The sequence below is a fragment of the Heterodontus francisci genome, chromosome 18 (genome assembly GCF_036365525.1).
Source record: "Heterodontus francisci isolate sHetFra1 chromosome 18, sHetFra1.hap1, whole genome shotgun sequence".
NCBI classification, from domain to species: Eukaryota; Metazoa; Chordata; class Chondrichthyes; order Heterodontiformes; family Heterodontidae; genus Heterodontus; species Heterodontus francisci.
Window position 1 is genome coordinate 10,398,778 of NC_090388.1, and position 25,865 is coordinate 10,424,642.

A 25,865-nucleotide genomic window follows, 5' to 3' on the forward strand; every position below is an offset into this window, starting at 1 on the left:
AGACCCACACTTCTCCCCTTCAAACTTACTGTGAAATTCTATCATGTTATGATCGCTTTTGCCTAGAGGCTCCTTTACTATGAGGTTATTGATTAATCCTGTCTCATTCCACATTATTTGAGTTGCACACTGATTTTACTCTGATTTCAGAATGAAGCAATCAGTCAGCAGTTGGCAGGGATTTTTGTCAGGTGCTATGGCCCCTACCCAATTCCCAAGTTTACAGAAATCAAACGGAAACAGATTTCTCGGTTGGGTATGTATTCTGAATTTGCTGCAGTTTCACCGTGTATTTTGTCTTGTAATTTCACCCTGTATTTTGTGTTTCTGCAATTTCACCCTGCGTTTTGTGTTTTCGCTGTAATTTAACCCTGCATTTGTGTTGTTCCTAGATCCTCACTTTCTGAATAACAAGGAGATGTCTGATGTCACCTTTCTAGTGGAAGGGAAGCCGTTTTATGCTCACAGAGTGTTACTGTTCACTGCCTCACCCAGGTAAATCACTCTCCTCAAATCTTTCTGTGCTGTGGGTAGGACAGGTGTGTGGGGAGGAATGTTTTAACTGAGTGTGGAACACCTGCACTCAAGATTCTCAATTATCAGCATCAGTTGACATTTGTAAAACTCAATTCATGCAAAAACCTACCTAGGAGCTTCAAATGTGAAATAAAACAGAGGAACGGACATCCGGCAGTGAGAGAGGTGACCAAAAACTTGGTCAAAAAGGTGAGTTTCAAGAGTTTTTAAAAAAAAAGATGATGTTGAAAGCAACGTAGTTTAGGGAGGCAATTCCAGAGAGTGGGCCCAACGTGGTAAAACATTCTGATAGCAGTGTAGGGTCGAGGGAGAGAGGGTTGTTCATTGAGGCTGGTGTTGGGAGCAGATTGAAGACTGGAGTTGATTGGAGAGGTCGGGTTGGTGAGAGGAGGGCGAGGATTTTAAATCTAATCTGTGAAAGAAACCAGCATAGATTAGAGAGGTCAATCCATCAATCTCATAGCGGTAACTAGCAAAATAATTGAATGGATCATTAGGAAGAACATGAACCCTATGAGTCTCAACTTCATAACGGGGCTGATCCCAACTCACCAAACTTCCTTGATCTTGTTGGGGACAGGAGACCTCAGTGGATTTTGGAAAGCCCTATACAGTCTGCCTGCACTTCCAGATAATCTTCAGTATAGTTCCACATTAAAGTCTGTTACAGAGCGTAAGGTGGTGGTTATCCTTGGAGCTGCAATTGGCTGAAAGAAAGAAAGAAACAAGAGGGAACCCATTAGCGGACAAATAACAGGCTGGGGAGAGTCCCAGGAATCCATACTGGGGAAGATGCACTGAGTGGAGGGTGCCAGGGATCGGTGCTAGGAGAGATTTATTAACTGGAAAATACACATATTAAATATGAAATATCAACCACCCCTCCACCCTGCCCTGCTTCTAACGTGTGCAGGGAATCTAGAGGCTCCTGCAGTTCTGTGAGGTGTATGTTTGTTGCTGGGAACGTGTTTTCTGTAATGCTGGAATTAGCTCAAATCTCTTTTTAGTAATGGTATTTTACCGATTATTTGTTATTGAACACATAGGTTTGATGTATTTCATGTTCAGGATTGGGCCAATGACTTATGAGACAGTGGCATAGTGGTAATGTCACTGGACTAGTAATCCTGCAGGCCCAGGCTAATGCCATGGGGACTTGGGTTCAAATCTCACCATGGCAGCTGGTGGAATTTAAATTCAATTAATTAATAAATTCAGTTAATTAAAAAATCTGGAATTGAAAGCTAGTCTCAGTAATGGTGCTGTGAAACTATCAGCGATTGTCGTAAAAGCCCATCTGGTTCACTCATGTCCTTTAGGGAAGGTAATCTGCCATCCTTACCTGGTCTGGCCTACATGTGACTCCAGACCCACAGCAATGTGGTTGACTCTTAACTACCCACTGAATTGGCCTAGCAAGACACTCATTTCAAGGGCAATTAGGGATGGGCAACAAATGCTGGCCTTGCCAGTGACGCCCACATCCCATGGAAAAATAAAAGAGAAATAAAAGTTGCAATAGTTATTTTCTATTTAAGGACAAGCTGTTAAGAGGCTTGGAACTAATCAGCCTCTCACTGACCCAGTTTTTTGTGTATTTGTCTTTAGGTTTAAGATGCTACTTTCAAGCAGGATGTCCTCGGACAATCCGTCCAGTATTTTCATTGAAATTGGCCACATAAAGTACAACATATTTAAGGTAACCAAAATGACGACAACTAGCTTCGTGCCAAATAGCAGAGTGAGCAGCTATTGAACTATTGTCAGGTGTCAGCCATGGCTCCGTTCTGCCTCTGAGTTATGAATGTATTAACACAGAACGGCTCTGTCTGGATGAAAATTAAAATCTCCTGTATTCACCATGCGTCCCTGTGCTGTATCACAGCAGTCAGAGGATCTGCACACAACTCCCCCCAGTCTTGAGTCCATTACTGTCACTGTGTTTTATCTATACTGTTTCCACTGCCTATTCACCTCTACTGAAGTCCTTTCAATCCACTATTCTGTGTCTTTTATCAAAACTGTTTCTCCTCCTTTCCCAATCCTTTCTGAAGATCGTATAGCCAGGATTATTTAGTTCTGAGTCATGCCCAATTTTTTTTAATTTTTTTTATTTTTACAGGTACAGCACTGAAACAGGCCCTTCGGCCCACCAAGTCTGTGCCAACCAGCAACCACCCATTTATACTAACCCTACAGCAATCCCATATTCCCTACCACCTACCTACACTAGGGGCAATTTAAAACGGCCAATTTACCAATCACCAACAAGTCTTTGGCTGTAGGAGGAAACCGGAGCACCCGGCGAAAACCCACGTGGTCACAGGGAGAACTTGCAAACTCCGCTCAGGCAGTATCCAGAATCGAACCCGGGTCCCTGGAGCTGTGAGGCTGCGGTGCTAACCACTGCGTCACTGTGCCGCCCAGATTTGTAGCCATAGCATATCCTTTAACCTGAATGCGTGCTTCTAACTCATGCCATGTACATTCCTGTACACAGTGTTTATTTAGGTAACAATCCCCACCCTGCCCACATGCCCTGTATTTCTTGCACCTTTTCACAGTCCTTGTGCATCCCTGATTTTAATTGCTCCACCATTGATGGCCGCGCCTTCAGTTGCCAAGGCCCCAAGCTCTGGCATATCATCCCTAAACCTCCCCGCTTTGCTTTCCTCTTTAAGACACTCATTCAGACCGAACTCTTTGACCAAGCTTTTGGTCATCTGACCTAACATCTATGCGGCTCGGTGTCATGCTTTATTTTATGATGCTCCTGTGAAGCGCCTTGGGATGTTTTATTGTATTAAGGTGCGATATTGTACATAAGTTGTTGTTGTTGTCCTTCAGGAGACTAGCGGGTGAATAATGTTTGAATTTTAAGTGACAGAATGGGGTCAAAGTGGATATTTTAGAATCCTCCCATCCTTCCTTGCTGTTATTTTTGTTTTATTCTGTTTTGTTCCTGCTGTTTGTAATATCTAAATGAATTTTGCTGCAGTTGGTGATGCGATATCTTTACTATGGAGGGACGGAAACTCTGCAGATTAGAAACAGTGATATCCTGGAGGTAGGTTGGATTTTACACTGATTAGACCCGGTCATTGCTTCTCACTGATACAGGCTGCTGAGCTAGGATTGTCTGAACTTCATGTCCAGGTGAATCCCAGGGAGCTCAGGGCCCCTTACAAAGGTTCCTGATAATTCCCAAATATCTCCAGTCTGATCCTAACAGATCGCCGGGTTTGGATTTAGGAATTTTCCATCAATGAGGTTAAGAACAGACGTTCCCAAACCCCCAGACCCATACAACAATGCATCAAATTAGAAATATCAACACAGATGAGACTGGGCTCCATGAGTTGCTGTGTCATGTTCGAAGGAGCCTGGTGTTGTAGTTTCCTGTCTTATGACTTTTGCAAGAATATTTTAATGAGTAAATGGGACCTCCCCTATTAAATGTCAAGAAATAGCCCAGTCCTTTGATGTTTAACTTCAGTTTCCCACATTGGAAAATCCCACCTGTACCTTTCTGGGTTTAAGACACACGAAGGGAGCACGCTGTGGTTGTCGGGGGGAGTGGGTGTCATTTTAACCAAATCTTCCTGGCGGAAAACTGGCTGGATTGGATTTATCACTGGCATTGTATACTGCCCAGTTTCACACTCCAATGGTTTCAGTAGAAAGGGAATCCTGGGCAGTCGATCAAATCCTGTCAGTGTCCAGCTGGGCGAGCTTGATTGCAGTGACCCCTCCCCACACAACGTTTCCTGTAACTTCTGTGGGCTGTGAACGCTTGGCTTGTTGCACTGCGCGGTCCCTTTTAAGATTGATACGCGCTTGTGTGCCGCCTGTTTGCTCCCTGCAAGGCACATTCCCGATCACTGCCCAACCACACTCCCGGGAAGCTTAGAGAGGACATTGTTCTCTCTCCCACCACCCCACCACAGAAACACTTGCTCTCAGGAGAGCCAGGCCAAGCCAAGCTGACCACCAGACAGGCTCTGCCTCCTGTAATCAGTCCAGAGAACCCCACAGCTTGAATGTGTGCCCGAGCCAACAGTTTATCAGCCCCTTCCCCATCCACATCCCCACTCCTTATCCACCCACCCCCCCCCACCCTCTTAATTGACTGCCTCTGAGAAGTTCTCCCAGGCAGACACCCTGACACAGAGTGGGGTCGGGACCTGGAAGTGGTCCCGATTCATGCTCATAGCTGAAGAGTAGAAGATTCCTCCTTGTGTGTGTGCATGTGAACTCCCTGTGTAATTGTGTGTGTGTGTGCGCACATTGCTTCCTGTGTTTGTGTGTGGGTGTGGGTACCCACTGTGTGTGTCTCTGTGAGGGTATGGGTGCCCCCTGTGGGTGTCTCTGTGAGGGTATGGGTGCCCCCTGTGTGTGTCTCTGTCAGGGAATGGGTGCCCCCTGTGTGTGTCTCTGTGAGGGTATGAGTGCCCCGTGTGTGTGGCTCTGTGAGAGTGCAGGTGCCCCCTGTGTGTGTCTCTGTGAGGGAATGGGTGCCCCCTGTGTGTGTCTCACTGAGGGTATGGGTGCCCCCTGTGTTTGCCTCTGTGAGGCAATAGGTGCCCCCTTTGTGTGTCTCTGTTAGGGTGCAGGTGCCCCCTGTGTTTGTGCGCAGGTGTAGGTGCTCCCCATTGTGAGTGCAGAATCAGACCATAGTTTCTCCATTACTTCGCTGTTTTACTCACACTTGCGACTGTTTCATTTATATTCTGAGATCATTTCCTCCTTGATGAGCAATTCTTCCTGAGCATTTTAGCATATTGCTGCTGACAATGTGAATCTATTTATCTTGTTGAATTTTGAACGTTATTCAGGCTGACACTGAGCTCACTGCCATGTTTCTGTTCCAGTTATTGTCAGCAGCTAAATTTTTCCAACTTGAAGCTCTGCAGCGACACTGTGAGCTCGTGTGTACGAAGAACATCAGCATCGACAACTGTGTGGAAATGTACAATCATGCCAAGGTGAGGACAATTCCACAAACTGATCTCCCGGCCTTTCTGCTTGTCTGTCTCACTACCCCCACCTCCTCATCTTTCTCTCTCTCATATATCCCTCTCTGTATTTCCCTCTCTCCCCCTCTCTGCCTCCCCCATCTCTTGCTCTCTCTCCCCCCCTTTCTGTATTTCCCTCTCTGTCTCTACCCCACCTCGCCGCTTCCTTCTCCCAGCCGTTTGCTTCCCACCTCACTGCTTCCCCTCCCTCGCCACTCGCTCCCCACCTTGCTGCTTCTCCCCCTCGCCACACACTCCCTGCCTTGTCACCTGGAGAAGCGGCGAGGTGTGGAGCCAGCGGGAAGCGGGAGGGAATGGCAGGATGGAGCGGGGTGCTTTTGGGGGGGGGGGATGGAGGTGGTGATCGGAGCCATTGAAGGGAATTTGGGTTTAATTTGTTTTTATGTCAAATTGAGCAGCGCCATCTTTATGACTGGCAGCTGCCTGAGACGTCACAGACAGTGACGTTTCGGTGGATGAGGCTGCATTTGCACATGTGCTAGTACTGCGCCGCCTAGTGGTTGCATTGTCAGCAAACGCAGCCAATGAGACATTAGGTCAGATGACCAAAAGCTTGGTCAAAGAGGTAGGTTTTAAGGAGTGTCTTAAAGGAGGAGAGAGAGGTAGAGAGACGGAGAAGTTTAGGGAGAGAGTTCCAGAGCTTAGGGCTCAGACAGCTGGAGGCACAGCCATCAATTGTGGAGTGAAAAAGTGGGTGATGCACAAGATGCCTGAATTCTAGGAAAACAGACAATGTGGAGCAGAGCATTGAATGAGAAACAGTTTGCGAAGGATGAGAAATTGACGAGGAGTGCATTGGATCTTTAGGTAACAAAGGCACGGATGACGGTTTCACTGGCAGATGAGCTGAGGCAGATGGGTGATGCTACGGAGATGGAAATGGGGGTCTTGGTGATGGAGGAGATATGGGATCGGAAGCTCTGCTCGGGGTCAAGTATGACACTGAGGTTGCGAACGGTCTGGTTCAGCCTCAGCCAGTTGCTGGCAAGAGGGATGGAGTCAATGTCGAGGGGCTAGGGAACTGAGTTCGGTTAGGAAACTGAGGACAATGGCTTCAGTCTTCCCAATGTTAAATTGGATGAAATTTCTGAATATCCATTACTGGATGTCAAACAAACAGCGTGACAAATCAGAGTCAGTGGAGGGATTGAGAGAGGTGGCGGTGAGGTAGATCTGGGTGTTGTCAGTGTACATGTGGAAACTGGTGCTGTGTTTTTGGATGGTGTCGACAAGAGGCAGCAAATAAAAAGGGGCCGAGAATAGATCCCTGGAGATCATCGCTGCAGGAGAAGAAGCCATTGCAGGAAATTCTCTGGCTACGATTGGATGGATAAGAATGGAACCAGGTGAGTCTAGTCCCACTGAGCTGGACCATAGTGGTGAGGCTTTGGAGGAGGATGGAGTGGTCAACCATGTCAAAGGCTGCAGACAGGTCGAGAAGGATGAGGAGGATTGTTTACCATGGTCACAATTATCTAGGATGTTATTTGTGACTTTGGTAAGAGCTGTTTCAGTGCTATGGCAGGGGCAGAAACCTGTTTGGAGAGAGATTTGTGGGAAAGATGGGCACAGATTCAGGAAGCAACTATAGATTCAGGGCCTTTGTAGGGGAAAAGGAAGTCGGAGATGTGTTGGTAGGTTGCACGGACAGAGCTCTGTGCTGTAATCACTGAGCTGTTGACTACTTTATTTGCCTCCCTGCAGTTTGTTGGAGCCTCTCATCTCTCTGCATTCTGTGAAGGATACTTTCTGAAGAATATGGTCTCTCTAATGGAGAATGAAGCTTTTAAACAATTACTGTATTCCTCCACTGAGGAATCACAGGGACAAGATATATTGCACGATTTAGAGACTGTACTGGCAACAAGGATCCGGTCAATACGTCTATCAACCTCAAAGGGATCCATCGTGTGATCCAGATATGAACTGACTTGTTTCAGAAATGGGTTAAGCTTTGCGTCTTATGAAAAAGAACTACATTTGGATAAGAAGGGTGGCAATGAGTGACCCAGTAGTGACAGGTTCCATTCCAGCCCTCTCTGCACTGCTTTTTAACTGGTACAATCTTGTTTACAAGTGTTTCTCGAAGTCCCACCAAGCTCCTTTAGACTCACGGCCACCTAAAGCAAATATAATCAGCTCAGTGCAAAACAATTCCTGAATGCAGTTTGGTGCTGGAGTGGGGAAACTGGACTGTGCCTGGGTGGAGCTGTGTCTTGTCTTCATGAGCAGCATCTGGGATCTTACCTGTTTGATATTCACTGAGGCTAGAGCCCCGGTGAGGAACACCGAGCGGGATGGTGCTCAGGGCAAGTCAGGAGATGTCTGACAGTCTCAGAGGTTCTGTGCGTTTGGTTGTTTATAAGAGAGGGCTGACGATTCAGTGAACAAAGTGTTTCCCCGGGACCCAGAACATGCACCTGCCCAGCTCAGCCCCGTTCTCATTCCCAGCTTCTGACTCGGAACTCCCAGGAGCTGAGCTGTTGAACTTATCCTTGTGGATTTATCAGTTTACATGGGTTATTTCATCTGTTCAATCGTAGAGTGAAGAAGTCCCTCTGCTTTAACTGGACTCGATACATTTTGGAAAACTAGAAGCTGGAGCCCAGTTACGGATCCGCTAACGGTGTGAAATTAGGGAAAGCTTCTGATCCAGGAACTGTATAATAAAATATATCAATATATTTCTTTAATATTCCTTATATAACAATTTGTGATATTACTAAAATGTTTTAGCTGTGTTCAGACTGCAAGAGTTTGAAAGTGGACAGTTGTAAAGAACAACCAAAGAACAGGCGTCTCATAGCCACAGTGACTTATATCAACATTCAGCTTCATGCAAGGTTTGTGTGATTTCAGTCTGAGCTCTGATGTTACAAACCAAGACAGCAGCTCAATCTCAGCTCGACAGTTATTTATTTGAACTCTGTTCACACTGCAGCAAACAGCAATGTCAAGGAAGTGAGAATATTTTGATAGATTTAAATTATAGCTTGTAATATTGATTAGCCAAGTGAACGTTTTTTTTATAAAAGTTGGTTTAAAAATGCTTGTTAAGTTTCAGCTAAAAGCGTTGTGAATAATGTGCAAGTCACTGGACTGAATGGAATGGGTAAACCCACCCCAGGGAGAGATGCACTGGGAGGGAGAGTGGCTCTGCAACCATATGGGACTCCCCCGCACAGAGCATGTGCCACTGGGCAGTGATCAGGCCCCTCTCCCTGTCAGTAATGGTGCCATGAAACTATCATCAATTCTCGTAAAAACCCATCTATTTCACTAATGTCCTTTAGGGAAGGAATTCTGCTGTCCTTACCTGGTCTGGTCTACATGTGATTCCAGACCCACAGCAATGTGGTTGACTCTTAAATGCCCTCTGAAATGGCTGAGCAAGACACTCAGTTGTCAAGGGCAATTAGGGATGGGCAACAAAAACTAGCCTTGCCAGCAACACCCACATCCCATAAAAAGAATTTTAAAAATGTTTCCCGTCTCTCTAACCTTGGAATCACTGGACAGTGATCAGGAGCAGGAACCCTGGCTGATTTCCCACTTTCATGTCAATTTTCAGCTTTAGCTATAGTCACCATCAGCAATTTTTTGCATTCAGCATTCAGACTTGAAGTGACTGTTTAACTGTCTATGGGAAATGAAGCTGAATGTAAATGTCCTATACTCATCATATGGGAAGTATCTACAATCAGGTGAGAAGACCAGAATTCTCAATGGAAATGACATATGCTCTTAAAACATTTGAATGAAGATGGGTTTCTTCATCTGAGAAGTGTAGGTGCTGAGTGTAAATTGCCGAGTGCTACTGAACCCAGTTGCAATGAGAGGTGAGTTTATGGCATGTATTATATTCACGCCACACCTGGTTTTATTTTATACCGATCATTTTATCACAAGGGGTCCAAGTGTGTCGATTAAGCCCCACTTTCATCCGCTCGTTCCATGGAAAAATACACAAATTGAAGAATAGTTACATAATTTTGGGCACAATCGTCTGCTATTACTGCAGACAATGTAGCAGCTGAGGATGGATTCTTTGGTTCTTTCAGCTGTGGCTCAATGGGTAGCATTGAGTCAGAAGATTGTGGGTTCAAATCCCACTCCAGAGACTTGAGCACAAAAGCTAGGCTGACACTATAGTGCAGTTCTGAGGGAGTGCTGCACTGCTGGAGGTGCCATCTTTTGGATGAGAGGTTAAATCGAGGCCCCATTTGCCCTCTCAGGTGCACATATGGGGAGGGATTAATAGCTTGTGTGTTGATAGACTTTGATCAGAATGCTGCTATTTCATTCTGAAACCTGCTCCCTGTAATCTGACCCGCTCATGGATCTTCTTGTTTCAGTTCAGTAATGTTGGTCTGTGAGCGTGAACAGCTGCTCAATTTCACCCGGGGTTGCGGGGGGGGGGGTGGTCACTGTTATCTCCTGGGAATCAGCTTGAGTCCATTCCCATACATCATTGTAAAACGATCAGTTAATGAACAACGATGACTTGTATTTATATATCAGCATTAACATAATAAAACATCACAGAAACATCAACAAACAACATTTGAAACTCAGGCACCTGAGATCTAGGACAGGTGGCCAAAAGCTTGGTCAAAATGGTTGATTTTAAGGAGCGTCTTAAAGGAGGAGAGAGGGGTGGAGAGGTTTAGGGAGTGAATTCCAGAGGCTGGGGCCCAGGCAGCTGAATGTAAACTGGCTGTCGATGGTGGAGTGATAATTGGGGATGCACATGAGGCCAGAATTGGAAGAGCACAGAGATTGCGGAGGGTTGCAGGGCTGGAGCAGGTTACAGATGTAGGGAGGGGTAAGGCCGTGAAGGGATTTGTAAACAAGGATGAGATTAATGATGGAGCTGTGATCTTTTGCAGAATCTTGCTTCCTTTAAGTGGGATTGACATAGACTGAGCTTGGATTGCACTGTCTGTCCATGTCAGTGAACAAAGAACAGTACAGCACAGGAACAGGCCATTCAGCCCTCCAAGCCTGCGCCGATCTTGATGCCTGCCTAAACTAAAACCTTCTGCACTTCCGGGGCCCATATCCCTCTATTCCCTTCCTATTCATGTATTTGTCAAGATGTCTCTCAAACGTCGCTATTGTATCTGCTTCCCGACCTCCCCTGGCAGCAAGTTCCAGGCACTCACCACCCTCTGTGTAAAAAAACTTGCCTCGCACATCCCCTCTAAACTTTGCCCCTCACACCTTAAACCTATGTCCCCGAGTAACTGACTCTTCTACCCTGGGAAAAAGCTTCTGACTATCCACTCTGTCCATGCCGCTCATAACTTTGTAAACCTCTATCATGTCGCCCCACCACCTCTGTCGTTCCAGTGAAAACAATCCGAGTTTATCCAACCTCTCCTCGTAGCTAATGCCCTCCAGACCAGGCAACATCCTGGTAAACCTCCTCTGTACCCTCTCCAAAGCCTCCACATCCTTCTGGTAGTGTGGCGACCAGAATTGCACGCAATATTCTAAGTGTGGCCTAACAAAGGTTCTGTACAGCTGCAACATGACTTGCCAATTTTTATACTCTATGTCCCAACCGATGAAGGCAAGCATGCCGTATGCCTTCTTGACTACCTTATCCACCTGCGTTGCCACTTTCAGTGACCTGTGGACCTGTACGCCCAGATCTCTCTGCCTGTCAATACTCCTAAGGGTTCTGCCATTTACTGTATACCTCCCACCTGCATTAGACCTTCCAAAATGCATTACCTCACATTTGTCCGGATTAAACTCCATCTGCCATTTCTCCGCCCAAGTCTCCAACCGATCTATATCCTGCTGTATCCTCTGACAATCCTCATCATTATCCGCAACTCCACAAACCTTTGTGTCATCCGCAAACTTACTAATCAGACCAGCTACATTTTCCTCCAAATCATTTATATATACTACAAACAGCAAAGGTCCCAGAACTGATCCCTGCAGAACACCACTAGTCACATCCCTCCATTCAGAAAAACACCCATCCACTGTTACCCTCTGTCTTCTGTAACTGAGCCAGTTCTGTATCCATCTTGCCAGCTCACCTCTGATCCCGTGTGACTTCATCTTTTGTACCAGTCTGCCATGCGGGACCTTGTCAGAGGCTTTACTGAAGTCCATATAGACAACATCCACCGCCCTTCCCTCATCAATCATCTTCATCACTTCCTCAAAAAACTCAATCAAATTAGTAAGACACGACCTCCCCTTCACAAAACCATGCTGTCTCTCGCTAATAAGTTCGTTTGTTTCCAAATGGGAGTAAATCCTGTCCCGAAGAATCCTCTCTAATAGTTTCCCTGCCACTGACAGTGATGACATCTTCCATTAAAAGTCACAATTGTTCACAGAGCAACTGAGAAAAAGCCCAATGTTTGTTTAGCTGTGAAACTGCAGGTAAAGGAAACCAAAATAGGAGGAATAGGTTGACAGGGCGCAGAGAGAGACACCTTGACGCACTCCACAAACCAGACTCCAAATCTGCCACCGGGCATTAAATGCAAGAACGGACAGCCGGTACCTGGACAGAATTAGTATAGCAGGATGGCAGGACCTGGTATCCGGATATGTCACGAAAACAGTCTATCTACATATAGCCTCATTGCTGTTTGTGGGATCTTGCAGTGCACAGGCTGGCTGCCGCGTTTCCTGCATTACAACAGTGACGATGGTTTACAAGCATTTCATTGGCTGTAAAAGGCTTTGATACATACTGAGGGAATGAAAGGCGCTATATGAATGCAAGTGCTTTCCGATTCTTCACTTTCGACAGTCTAATCATGGGGGCGGTGCTAGGGGCGGGGCAACAGCGGGGCGGAGCCAGGATTACACGGGGGCGGAGCCAGGAGGAGGACGGCACGAGGGGAGGAGATGGGGGCGGGGGCGTGACCGGATGTGACGGGCAGGAAGCCGCGCGTGTTGGTGGTGGGCGGCCACTTCAATCGGTGCCGGTTGTCAGGATCTCACGGGAATCAGGAGCAGAGGAGCGGCAGGACTGCGGCTCGGGCAAATTCCCTCCGTGGTTTACGGGTTATTTCTCCTTCCCGCAGCGCGGAAGTATCGAGCAAAGCGGCAGCTCCGTCATCGTCTGTCAGCGCCATGAGCAGTGCGATAACCTGTGTCAGCTGGGTCCCCCGAGGAGTGGCCCAGGAAACCCCGGAGAAGGTCAGAGGGCGCGGGTGGGCTGGGCCGGAGGGTCGGTGCTGAGGGAGCCCCGCACTGCCGGGGGGCCGGTGCTGAGGGAGCCCCGCACTGCCGGGGGGCCGGTGCTGAGGGAGGCCCCGCACTGCCGGGGGGCCGGTGCTGAGGGAGGCCCCGCACTGCCGGGGGGCCGGTGCTGAGGGAGGCCCGCACTGCCGGGGGGCCGGTGCTGAGGGAGGCCCCGCACTGCCGGGGGGCCGGTGCTGAGGGAGGCCCCGCACTGCCGGGGGGCCGGTGCTGAGGGAGCCCCGCACTGCCGGGGGGCCGGTGCTGAGGGAGCCCCGCACTGCCGGGGGGCCGGTGCTGAGGGAGCCCCGCACTGCCGGGGGGCCGGTGCTGAGGGAGCCCCGCACTGCCGGGGGGCCGGTGCTGAGGGAGCCCCGCACTGCCGGGGGGCCGGTGCTGAGGGAGCCCCGCACTGCCGGGGGGCCGGTGCTGAGGGAGCCCCGCACTGCCGGGGGGCCGGTGCTGAGGGAGCCCCGCACTGCCGGGGGGCCGGTGCTGAGGGAGCCCCGCACTGCCGGGGGGCCGGTGCTGAGGGAGCCCCGCACTGCCGGGGGGCCGGTGCTGAGGGAGCCCCGCGGTGCTGAGGGAGCCCCGCACTGCCGGGGGGCCGGTGCTGAGGGAGCCCCGCACTGCCGGGGGGCCGGTGCTGAGGGAGCCCCGCACTGCCGGGGGGCCGGTGCTGAGGGAGCCCCGCGGTGCCGAGGGAGCCCCGCACTGCCGGGGGGCCGGTGCCGAGGGAGCGCCGCACTGCCGGAGTTGCCGTGTTACCGATGGAACGTTAATGTAAGGCTGCATCTGCTTGTTCGGGTGGATGTAAAAGATCCCATGGCACTATTTGGGAGAAGAGCTGGGGAGTTATCCCTGGTGTCCTGGTCAATATGTATCTCTCCATCGACATCACAAAAACAGATGATCTAGTCTTTAGCATTTTGCTGTTTATGGGGGGCTTGCTGTGTGCAGAGTGGCTGCTACATTTCCTACATTACAACTGTGACGATGCTTCAAAAGCATTTTGAGATGTCTGGTGGTCATCAAGGGCGCTGTATGAATGAAAGTTTTTTTGTTCCAACATAAGCACTTACAGGTAGATTCAAACTACCCAGTTAGTGTAAAGCTTAGGAACATGCTGGCTGTTTAAAGGATATTTGGGGTATAGATTATTACACCCTCAAAACGCAGCCATGCCGCCCATAGAGTCTCTCAGAAAGCAGAGCCCACCATCCATTGATACTGTGGAGGATGTCCAGCTCCTTAGGGGATGCCGATTCTAGCAGCATCACTGCCCCTGATGATCTGGAATGTGCTATCAGTAGGTGAATGTTTCAACTCCGAGACTGCTCAAAAATGATAGTCGAAATATCCACTGTTATCGGGTGTATCCTTGGGTTATGCGAGCGAGCGATTTGTGCTGAACTTCCAGAGTCGTAACAGGAGCAGCCCCATGAAAATTCCCAGTGAATGTGTCAGCCTATCTCAGGAATATGTGGAGCTGTCAGTCCTGGCACCGGCACCTGAGAATTGCTGGTTTAAATTGTTCAGCAAATACCTTGTCCCAGTTTGCTGGTCAGTATCAGTCCGCAGGGAAACTCTCTGATTGTCCGTGTGCTCCAGAGTTGTATTGACAGGGAAAGTGCCTTTTACATTGGTGGTAACTGCCCTAAATTTTCGTTTCTAGGTGATACTGAGTAAGGAGGAGTTTCAACAATTAATCTTTGATGCAAAAGAAGAATTTGAGTAAGTTTCACTCCTTCCCCTTCAGCTGCTGCACAAAAATTTTCTTTATTAAAGAAGCTATGAAGAATGTTGGCACTTTGCTGCCAGCCTTTTGGCTGTGACGACCAAGCAATGATAAGCGGGAGAATGTGAAAGGTCTTCTGCTGATAAATGCACTAAACACCATGGGTTTGTTTCTAGTGATCAGGAGCAGGGGGATGAACAGGAGGTGGAAAGGAACGAGGAGGAGCTGATGGATGGAACAGACAATCCCATCTCTCGTGATTCCAGGACCCTGGAGGAGCGAGGAGAAGCGGAGCGGGATGACGATAGCCTAGCAGAATATGACCTCGATAGATATGATGAGGAGGAAGGTGAGTGTCGCCCAAGGATGGTTCAGGATATATTATCAGCAATTGCTGTGTCGGCTGCTCTAACCATAATGGCACCATTTATCACATCAACTCCTGAATCGTTCCAGTCACAACATTCCATTGTTCATAAAATCACGCAGTCTTTGTTGGAAAGAGTTTTACTGTAGGGTTGTCGATGCTTTCATCTTGCTGTGTTAACTTTTTTCTTTGAGTATAAGGGACATTAACAATAGGTATGAGATCGTTGAATGACCCATTTCTCTGCTAGAACATTCAGACCATCAGGAACAGGATAAGGGGAAAGCTTTTTACACATAACTGCACTTTGAAAATCCTAACTGCCTAGTCTTTGGCCCTCTGTTCACCGCGTTATCTCTGCAGCTACTGATCTGCTGAATCACACCCTCTCCTCCACTTTTGATGCCCTAGTCTTCATTAAAACCATTACTTTCTCTCACCCCAGCCAACCTGTTTGTTCCTACTCTCTATTTTCTATCCATTAACCAATCCTCAATCCGTGCTAATATATTACCTCAATCCCATGTGCTCTGATCTTGTATAATAATCCCTTGTGTCACATCTTATCTATTTTCTGGTTCAGACTCAGGCAATTGCCAAAGAGAGGGATGGATTCGGTGGCTAGAAACAAACAATCTGGCTTTGGCCAGAGAATCATAGAACAGTTACAGCACAGAAGGCGGCCATGTTCCGCCGGCTCTCTGTAACTTTGCTAGTCCCACTCTCCTGCACTTTCTCAACAGCCCTGCAAATTTTATCCAGATACACATCCAATTCTCTTTTGAAAACCATGATTGAATCTGCCCCCACCACACTCAGGCAGTGCATTCCAGATCGTAAACACTGGCTGCGTCATAAAATTTTCCCTCATGTCGCCATTGCTTCTTTTGTTAATAACCTTAAATTGGTGTCCTTGGGTTCTTGATCCACCCGCCAATGGGAACAGTTTCTTCCTCCCTCTGTCCAGACCCTCATGATTTTGAACAACTCTATCAAATCTCCTCACAACCTTCTCTAAGGAGAACAGTTCCAGATTCTACCATCCCTCATCCCTGGGATCAATCTCACAAGTGTTTACTTCACCCTTGCAAAAGCCTTCATATCGTTCTAAAAGTGTGGTGCCCAGAATTGGACACAATAGGTCAGTTGAGGCCGAACGAGCATTTTATAAAGGATCATCATAACTTCCTTGCTTTTGTATTCTATGCCACTATTTATAAAGTCCAGGAACCCATGTGCCTTTTTAACCACTTTCTCAAACAGCCCTGCCCCCTTCAACGATTTGTGCACATATACCCCAGGTCTTTCTGTTCGTGCACCTGCCTCTCCTCATCTTCCTACCAAAATGAATTACTTCACACTACTCTGCATGAAATTTCATCTGCCACCGTGTCTGCGCATTCCACTAGTATGTCTACGTCGTCTTGAATTTTATCATTATCCTCCTCACAGTTCACTATACTTTCAAATTTTGTCCAAACTTTGAAATTGTATCCTGTACACCCAAGTCTCGTTCATTAATATCAATGAAAGCAGTGGTCCTAATACGATCCCCTGGGGAACCCCATTGTATACCTTTCTCCAGTCAAAAAACAACTGCTTACCACTACTCTTTCTAGTCACCCAGCCAACTTTGCATTCATGTTGCTACTGTCCCTTTTATTCCATGGACTTAGACTTTGCTAGCAAGTCAATTTTGTGACACTTTGTCAAACACCTTTTGGAAGTCCAAGTATACCACATCAACTGCATTACCTTCATCAGCCCTCTCTGTTACCTCACCAAAACATTTCAATCAAGTTAGTTAAACACAATATTCTTTTCACAAATCCACGCTTGTCCAAATGACTATTAATTTTGCCCAGATTATCGTCTTTCACAGCTTTCCCACCGCTGAAAGTCAGCTGACTGGCCTGTAGTTGCAGCCTTCTCAATATTTAGTTGGAGGACATTTTTGCTCACCGAGTACTGGATGGCTGACAAGCAGTCTGATAATACAGTGGAGCGGGTGGGAGGAGCGGGCGGGGGGCAGCTGGATGATGATGGAGGGGTATTACAGGAGGAAGGCATGGTCACTCATGTCAAAGGTTGAAGACAGGGCGAGAAGGGATAGTTTATCTTTGACACAGTCACAAATTATGTCATGTGTGGCTTTGAGCGCTGTTTCGGTACTGTGGCAGGGGCAGAAAATGATCAGGGATTCAAACGTGGAGTTCCAGGAAAGATGTGCCTGGAGTTGGGAGGCGTCAAAAAATGGACCTGACTTGCATAATCTCCTGAGGGAGAGTTTTGTAAATGTCTTCCCTTGCTCCCAAACCTGTCCCAGGAAGACTCTGAAATGCCATCTACTCTTCCCCTTACTATAAAATGAGGCATTAACTTTGCAGAGAGTGCCAGGATTCACAGCATAGAAGCGTGTGTTCCATGGAGAATCTGACCATTTCTGTCAACACGGATCCCTATCTGCTTCAACCACAGTCCAAACCGTATATTCAACCACTGTTTTGATGGAAATGACCAACAGATTTGCAGATTTAATACCGTTGGATCAGTGAAATAAGCAAAATACTCCACTTGTGTGGTACTGTTTGCCTTGTTCTGGAGTTAGCTGTCATTTAATGAATTGTGTATGAGCAGCGCACATTCCCAGAACCAATTAACTTTGTGTCTCCTTATTTTATAGAACTTTTGATAACTTTACCTTTCTGTGTAGGTGGCGTGAATCTTGGTGATAGTTTGGGAGGGCTTACAGTCTATGCTAGCAATGAAGATGACCCATACGTCACGCTTAAAAATACAGTAAGTTGGAGCATGACGCTTCACTGAATTATTCTCAACCACCTATCTCCTCCTCTGATTCTTTTTCTTAGTGACATTGTTTCCAGAAATGTCTTTTAGTGATTGATGAATGTGTACATTTGTTGTTTGTTGCAATGCTCATGCTGCTGTAACTTGAAACTTAAACTAGCAATTTATGTTGTAGGACCAGTATGAAGATGAAGATTTCAAAATCAAGTCCACTGATAATCTGGTAGTTGTGGGGAAAGCAGACAAGGATTGCTGCAGTCTGGAGATATATGGTGAGATTGCCAGTAAATCCCCATTTAAATATTGGATTATACTGCTGGAAGTTCTTGTGTCTTGGGAGAAGCTCCAGGTCTAGGCTGATTATTAAAGAGGGTGAAATCACCTGGAAAAAAAGTTGATATTTATTGCTGGTCTGAGTACTTCTCAAGCGTGCGTTTTAAATCTCTGATGTCGCAGGTCTGTCCACTGATTGAGAATGTTGGGTCAGCTCTTTCCAATCATTAGGATTCACATGCATTTAGTATCTGCTGTGGCTCAGTGAGTAGCATTCTCGCCTTTGACTCAGAAAGTTGTGGGTTCAAGTCCCACTCCAGAGACTTGAGCATAAAAATCTAGGCTGACACTCTAGTGCAGTACTGAGGGAGTGCTGCACTAGCCAGAGGTGCTGCCTCTTGGATGACATGTTAAACTAAGGGCCTGTCTGCCCTCTGAAGTGGACATAAAAGATCCCTTGACATTATTTCAAAGAAGAGCTGGGGAGTTCTTCCCAGTGTCCTGGCCAATATGTATCCCTCAATGAACATCATTTACAAAAAAAAAAATTATCCAGTCATTATCACATTGCTGTTTGTGGGAACTTGCAGCCACGTTTCCTACATTGCAACAGCAACTGCACCTCAAAAGTACTTCATTGCCTGTGAAATGCTTTGAGGTGTCTGGTGGTCATGAAAGCGCTTTATAAATACTAGTCTTTTTCTTTTCATTCGACTGCATGTGTGCTGAGCTCTACTAGTTCCTGTTGTGCGGTGCTGTTGGTTATTGTCCTATGCCAGATATTTTGATGGAAATTTGTTTGGGAGGATGGAAGTGCGATGGGGCAGAGTGCAAAGCTCTGGCTAGCATATTGTGGTGAACTGTGATGTAGATTAAGGAACGTGTAGTGTTAGCTGGTTTGGCAGACTCCTTGTTCATGGAAGATGTTGTTCATTGCTTAACATGCACACAATGAATTGTCTCTTGCAGTCCATAACCAGGAGGAGCAGTCTCTCTATGTACATCACGACGTGCTGCTTCCTGCTTATCCACTGTGTGTCGAGTGGCTCAACTTTGATCCAAACCCAGAAAAACCAACAGGTAGGTTGGGGTAGAACTTTGTTCAAGGGCATTTTTATCTAATGGTCTTCCTGTTGGTTTACACCAACTGTATTGGAATTTTCCAGTCAGCTGGTGCTCGTCAAAACCCAGGCAGTAGCTCTGTTGGTAGTGAAGGTTATTTGGAACGTCGTCTCCCAGAGCTGGTGCCCACTCCGAGACTCTACAAGTGTGTTGGAGAAACCCCAGCCACTTCAGCTAATTAAAGTTGCACCCCACCTTCGTGATCTCCTGCTGTCCTCGCCCTCACCTTCAACTTTTTTTTTTTAGAACATTACAGCGCAGTACAGACCCTTCGGCCCTCGATGTTGCGCCGACCTGTGGAACCATCTGACCTACACTATTCCATTTTCATCCATATGTCTATCCAATGACCACTTAAATGCCCTTAAAGTTGGCGAGTCTACTACTGTTGCAGGCAGGGCGTTCCATGCCCCTACTACTCTCTGAGTAAAGAAACTACCTCTGACATCTGTCCTATATTTATCACCCCTCAACTTAAATCTATGTCCCCTCGTGTTTGCCATCACCATCCGAGGAAAAAGACTCTCACTATCCACCCTATCTAACCCTCTGATTATCTTATATGTCTCTATTAAGTCACCTCTCCTCCTCCTCCTCTCCGACGAAAACAACCTCAAGTCCCTCAGCCTTTCCTCGTAAGACCTTCCCTCCATACCAGGCAACATCCTAGTAAATCTCCTCTGCACCCTTTCCAAAGCTTCCACATCCTTCCTATAATGCGGTGACCAGAACTGCACGCAATACTCCAGGTGCGGTCTCACCAGAGTTTTGTACAGCTGCAGCATGACCTCGTGGCTCCGAAACTCGATCCCCCTACTAATAAAAGCTAACACACCATATGCCTTCTTAACAGCCCTATTAACCTGGGTAGCAACTTTCAGGGATTTATGTACCTGGACACCAAGATCTCTCTGTTCATCTACACTACCAAGAATCTTCCCATTAGCCCAGTACTCTGCATTCCTGTTACTCCTTCCAAAGTGAATCACTTCACACTTTTCCGCATTAAACTCCATTTGTCATCTCTCAGCCCAGCTCTGCAGCCTATCTATGTCCCTCTGTACCCTACAACATCCTTCGGCACTATCCACAACTCCACCAACCTTCGTGTCATCCGCAAATTTACTAACCCACCCTTCTACACCCTCTTCCAGGTCATTTATAAAAATGACAAACAGCAGTGGCCCCAAAACAGATCCTTGCGGTACACCACTAGTAACTAAATTCCAGGATGAACATTTGCCATCAACCACCACCCTCTGTCTTCTTTCAGCTCGCCAATTTCTGATCCAAAGCACTAAATCACCTTCAACCCCATACTTCCGTATTTTCTGCAATAGCCTACCGTGGGGAACCTTATCAAACGCCTTACTGAAATCCATATACACCACATCCACTGCTTTACCCTCATCCACCTGTTTGGTCACCTTCTCGAAAAACTCAATAAGGTTTGTGAGGCACGACCTACCCTTCACAAAACCGTGCTGACTATCGCTAATGAACTTATTCCTTTCAAGATGATGATAAATCCTGTCTCTTATAACCTTTTCCAACATTTTACCCACAACCGAAGTAAGGCTCACAGGTCTATAATTACCAGGGCTGTCTCTACTCCCCTTCTTGAACAAGGGGACAACATTTGCTATCCTCCAGTCTTCCGGCACTATTCCTGTCGACAATGACGACATAAAGATCAAGGACAAAGGCTCTGCAATCTCCTCCCTGGCTTCCCAGAGAATCCTAGGATAAATCCCATCTGGCCCAGGGGGCTTATCTATTTTCGCACTTTCCAAAATTGCTAACACCTCCTCCTTGTGAACCGCAATCCCATCTAGCCTAGTAGTCTGAATCTCAGTATTCTCGACAACATTTTCTTTCTCTACTGTAAATACTGACGAAAAATATTCATTTAATGCTTCCCCTATCTCCTCTGATTCCACACAACTTCCCACTACTATCCTTGATTGGCCCTAATCTAACTCTAGTCATTCTTTTATACCTGATATACCTATAGAAAGCCTTGGGGTTTTCCTTGATCCAATCCGCCAATGACTTCTCGTGTCCTCTCCTTGCTCTCCCTTTAGATCCTTCCTGGCTAGCTTGTAATTCTCAAGCGCCCTAACTGAGCCTTCACGTCTCATCCTAACATAAGCCACCTTCTTCCTCTTGACAAGCGCTTCAACTTCTTCAGTAAACCACGGCTCCCTCGCTCGACAACTTCCTCCCTGCCTGACGGGTACATACTTATCAAGGACATGCAGTAGCTGCTCCTTGAATAAGCTGCACATTTCGATTGTGCCCATCCCCTGCAGTTTCCTTCCCCATCCCACGCATCCTAAATCTTGCCTAATCGCATCATCATTTCCTTTCCCCCAGCTATAATTCTTGCCCTGCGGTATATACCTGTCCCTGCCCATCGCTAAGGTAAACCTAACCAAATTGTGATCACTATCACCAAAGTGCTCACCTACATCTAAATCTAACTCCTCTCTAATTCTGGGTATCTGCTCACTCACCTCCCTTCACCATTGGCTGCTCATTCAGTCACAATGTTCCTGTCACCAGTTCCCTCCACCTCACCACCGAGCCCTTGCTTTTACTAATCTCCAGAATATTTGGTCATGCCTCTGTTCCCTACCCTCCTGTCACCCTTTTGCCCAGTGTTCACTTTTTTTTATTTTCCTACTTAACGAAAATTGTTTTAAGACATTTTCCTTCATGTCAGAAACATTACTGAAATGTCACATAGTCACTTGACCAGTTTGGGATTGTGCAGTTGCACTGGATAGGAGACCATCAGCCCCTCATTCAGCTTAATCATGACTGCTCTTAACTTCATCCATGTACCTTGGTTCCTAATCCCTTAATACCCTTGGCTGTCATAAATCTATCAATCTCTGATTTAAACTTATTGATTTAAGCCCCAGTACCGACTGCTTTTTGTGGGAGAGTGTTCCACACTTCTAGAACCCCTTGTGTGAACTTCTAACTGCTCTCCTAAATAGTCTGACTCTGATATTAAGGTTCTGTCACCTTGAAGCAGTTCTGATGTGTCCGTGAACAGATTCACAGGATTTCCCGCATTTATGCTTGGAGGTGGGATAGCTGCAGCACATTTATCATAAAGATTGGTACTTTCAGGCGGACTGGTGTCATACCTGACCTTGTGATGTGTCCGTGCGGGGAGAGCCTGTGTCCACCGGTCTGTATAATGTGCACAAGCTCATTTATTTTACCATTCTGTGGGTAGCTGCAACGCCCATTTTTTTTTTCTGTGTGGCTATTCATTGCGGTCATTGTATACTAACTTTGCACATGTACCTGATGGATGTTAGGCTTTGATGAACTGTTAGGGGACACTCCTCAAAACCCAGCCCACAAAACCTGTGCTTGTGCCAGTGCAAATGTTTCTGGACTCTGACGCTAATTCTGCGCATACCAGTGGAAATATTCTCGGGTTCAGCGTTGCCTTTATTTTCCTGCTTTTATTTATCTTGCGTAGAAATTACAACACTGAAAATAGGCCACTCAACCCATTCAGTCCGTGTGGTGTTTATCTGCCACTGGAGTAGTATCCTACACCCAAGTACCCGCCCCCAAACCTGTTCCCAGATCCCTTCATCCCCTTTCCTTCAGCATCATTGCTAACTTAGCCTTCAATGTTACATAGCCTCTGCTTCATCCACTAACTCCAGCAGTGAATTCCACAGCCTCTGAGGCCCTGGTGTTACGAAAGACTGCTGCTCTCCTAAATCTTATACTTAATCTTATTTCCACATTCCAGACTCTTTAATCATGGAAATAATCTATTTCTATTTACTCTGTCCTATCCCTTCATAATTCATCAAATCACTGTGGAGAAGCAATATAAAATAAAGGGTGCAACCCAAAGGGGGTGAAGAAGTCGAGGAACCTGGGTGTATATGTGCATAAATCAATCAAGGTGGCAGGACAGGTTGAGAGAGCAGTTAATACAGCATAAAGCATCATAGCCTTCATTAATAGGGGCATAGAGTACAAAAGCAAGGAAGTTATGTTAAATTAAAAGCAAAATACTATGGATGCTGGAAATCTGAAATAAAAACAAGAAATGCTGGAAATACTCAGGTCTGGCAGCATCTGTGGTGAGAGAAGCAGAGTTAACGTTTCAGGTCAGTGACCCTTCAGAACTGGCAGATATAAGAAATGTAAAAGATTTTAAGCAAGTAAAGCGGGGGGGTGGGGCAAGAGATAATAAAAGCGAAGGTGTTGATGGGACAAGGTCACAGAATAGCTAACCAGAAGGTAATGGAGCAAAGGCAAATAATATGTTAATGGTGTGCTGAAAGACAAAGCATTAGTACAGATAGGGTGTTAATGGACTGAAAACTGAACAGCCACAAATACAAACATGGAAAAAAAAATAGTGGATAGAAACAAACTGAACAAACTAAAATAAAATAAACACAAAAAGAGAAAAAGTAACTAAAAATAAAAGTAAAATGGGGGCCCATCATGCTCTGAAATTAGTGAACTCGATGTTCAGTCCGACAGGCTGTAGCATGCCTAACAGGTAAGTGAGATGCTGTTCCTCGAGCTTGCGTCGATGTTCACTGGAACACTACAGCAGTCCCAGGACAGAGATGTGAGCGTGAGAGCAAGGGGGTGTGTTGAAATGGCCAGTAACCGGAAGCTCGGGGTCATGCTTTCGGACTGAGCAGAGGTATTCCACAAAGCGGTCACCCAGTCTGCGTTTGCTCTCCCCACATGTAGGGACCACATTGTGAGCAGCGAATACAGTATACTACATTGAAAGAAGTACAAGTAAATCGCTGCTTCACCTGAAAGGAATGTTTGAGGCCTTGGATAGTGAGGAGAGAACAGGTAAATGGGCAGGTATTACACCACCTGCAATTGCAGTGGAAGGTGCCGTGGAAAGGGGACGAAGTGGTGGGGGTATTGGAGGAGTGGACCAGGGTGTCGTAGAGGGAACAATCCCTTCGGAATGCTGACGGGAAGGGAGGGGAAGATGCCTTTGGTAGTGGCATCATGCTGGAGATGGCGGAGGATGATCCTTTGGATATGGAGACTGATGGGATGGAAAGTGAGGACAAGGGAAACCCTGTCGCGGTTCTGGGAGGGAGGGGAAGGGGTGAAGGCAGAGGTGCGGGAAATGGGCCGGACGCGATTGAGGGCCCTGTCAACTACAGTGGGGGGGAATCCTCAGTTGAGGAAAAAGGAAGACATATCAGAAGCGCTGTCACGGAAGGTAGCATCATCAGAGCAGATGCGTCGGAGACGGAGAAACTGGGAGAATAGAATGGAGTCCTTACGGGAGGTAGGGTGTGAAGAAGTGTAGTCGAGGTAGCTGTGGGAGTTGGTGGGCTTATAATGAATATTAGTAGATAGTCCATCCCCAGAAATAGAGACAGAGAAGTCCAGGAAAGGGAGGGAAGTGTCGTAGATGGACCATGTAAAGGTGAGCGAAAGGTGGAAATTAGAAGCAAAGTTGATAAAGTTTTCCAGTTCAGGGCGGGAGCAGGAAACTGCACCGATACAGTCATCAATATACCGGAAAAAGAGTTGGGGGAGGGAGCCTGAGTAGGACTGGAACAAAGAATGTTCGACATATCCCACAAAAAGACAGGCATAACTAGGGCCCATGTGGGTACCCATAGCAACACCTTTTACTTGATGGAAGTGAGTGGAGTTGAAGGAGAAGTTGTTCAATGTGAGAACAAGTTCAGCCAGGCGGAGGAGGAGGGTGGTGGTGGTGGATGGGGACTGGTTGGGCTTCTGCTGAAGGAAAAAGTGGAGAGCCCTCAAACTGTCCTGGTCGGGGATGGAGGTGTAGAGAGATTGGACGTCCATAGTGAAGAGGAGGCGGTTGGGGCCAGGAAACTGGAAATTGTCAAAATGATGTAGGGTGTCAGAAGAGTCACGGATGTAGGTGGGAAAAGCCTGGACCAGAGGAGAAAAGATAGAGTCAAGATAGGAAGAAATAAGTTCTGTGGGGCAGGAACATGCTGACAAGTTATGTTAAACACTGGTTTGGCCTCAACTGGAGTATTGTATCCAGTTCTGGGCACTGCACTTTAGGAAAGATGTGAAGGCGTTAGAGAGGGTACAGAGCAGATTAACGAGAATGGTTCCAGAGATGAGAAGCTTCAGTTGCGTGGATCGATTGGAAACATTAGGACTGTTTTCTTTGAAGAGAAGATTGAGAGGTGATTTGAGAGAGGTATTCAAAATCATGAGGGGTCTGGACAGTGTAGATAGAGAGAAACTGTTGCCATTGGTGGAAGGATTGAGAACAAGAGGGCACAGATTTAAGATAATTGGCAAAAGAAGCAATGGAGACATGAAGGGAAACTTTTTCACGCAGCGAGTGGTTGGGGTCTGGAATGCACAACCTGAGTGTGTGGTGGAGGCAGGTTCAATTCAAGAGGGACTTGGATTGTTATCTGAAAAGGAAGAATGTGCAAGACTACTGGGAGAGAGTAGGGGAATGGCACTAGGTAAATTGTTCTTTCGAAGAACCGGTGCAGACACGATGGGCCAAATTCTGTGTGATCACTTATTAAATGAAAACCGCCCCAATAAGCCTTTCTTTGTATATGTATTTCTACATACTAAGTAGGATCACAATCAATCTGCACTGTCTCAGCTCTATTTGTTTATCTTTTAGTTTTGTTTTGTTTTTCTTGATCCTTTCAACTCAAACTTCTGCGCATTGTGCTTCTTTATGATAACTTTAAAAACAGCTTTAGACTTTTTCTGTTCCTTT

The 25,865-nt window shown here is 46.7% G+C and overlaps 2 protein-coding genes across 4 annotated transcripts in view; both read left to right on the forward strand.

Annotated features, from left to right (window-relative positions):
• btbd11b (BTB (POZ) domain containing 11b) overlaps positions 1–8,605 on the forward strand; it is a 132,922-nt gene extending 124,317 nt beyond the window's left edge. For both annotated transcript variants that reach the window (XM_068050221.1, XM_068050222.1), the window contains exons 12-17: positions 151–256; positions 393–495; positions 2,146–2,236; positions 3,536–3,604; positions 5,409–5,522; positions 7,278–8,605. In XM_068050221.1, the coding sequence (XP_067906322.1) occupies positions 151–256; positions 393–495; positions 2,146–2,236; positions 3,536–3,604; positions 5,409–5,522; positions 7,278–7,487 (693 nt within the window). In that variant the 3' untranslated portion in view covers positions 7,488–8,605. The remainder of the gene's footprint in view (positions 1–150; positions 257–392; positions 496–2,145; positions 2,237–3,535; positions 3,605–5,408; positions 5,523–7,277) is intronic.
• Positions 8,606–12,470: 3,865 nt separating this feature from the next.
• Positions 12,471–25,865, forward strand: part of pwp1 (PWP1 homolog, endonuclein) — a 62,526-nt gene continuing 49,131 nt past the window's right edge. The window contains exons 1-6 of one of the 2 annotated variants that reach the window (XM_068050223.1): positions 12,471–12,749; positions 14,467–14,525; positions 14,706–14,878; positions 17,610–17,695; positions 17,880–17,976; positions 18,947–19,057. In XM_068050223.1, coding sequence (XP_067906324.1) covers positions 12,684–12,749; positions 14,467–14,525; positions 14,706–14,878; positions 17,610–17,695; positions 17,880–17,976; positions 18,947–19,057 — 592 coding nt within the window. In that variant the 5' untranslated portion in view covers positions 12,471–12,683. Of the gene's footprint in view, positions 12,750–13,361; positions 13,575–14,466; positions 14,526–14,705; positions 14,879–17,609; positions 17,696–17,879; positions 17,977–18,946; positions 19,058–25,865 lie in introns of those variants that run through there. The other variant, XM_068050224.1, reaches the window with a different exon arrangement.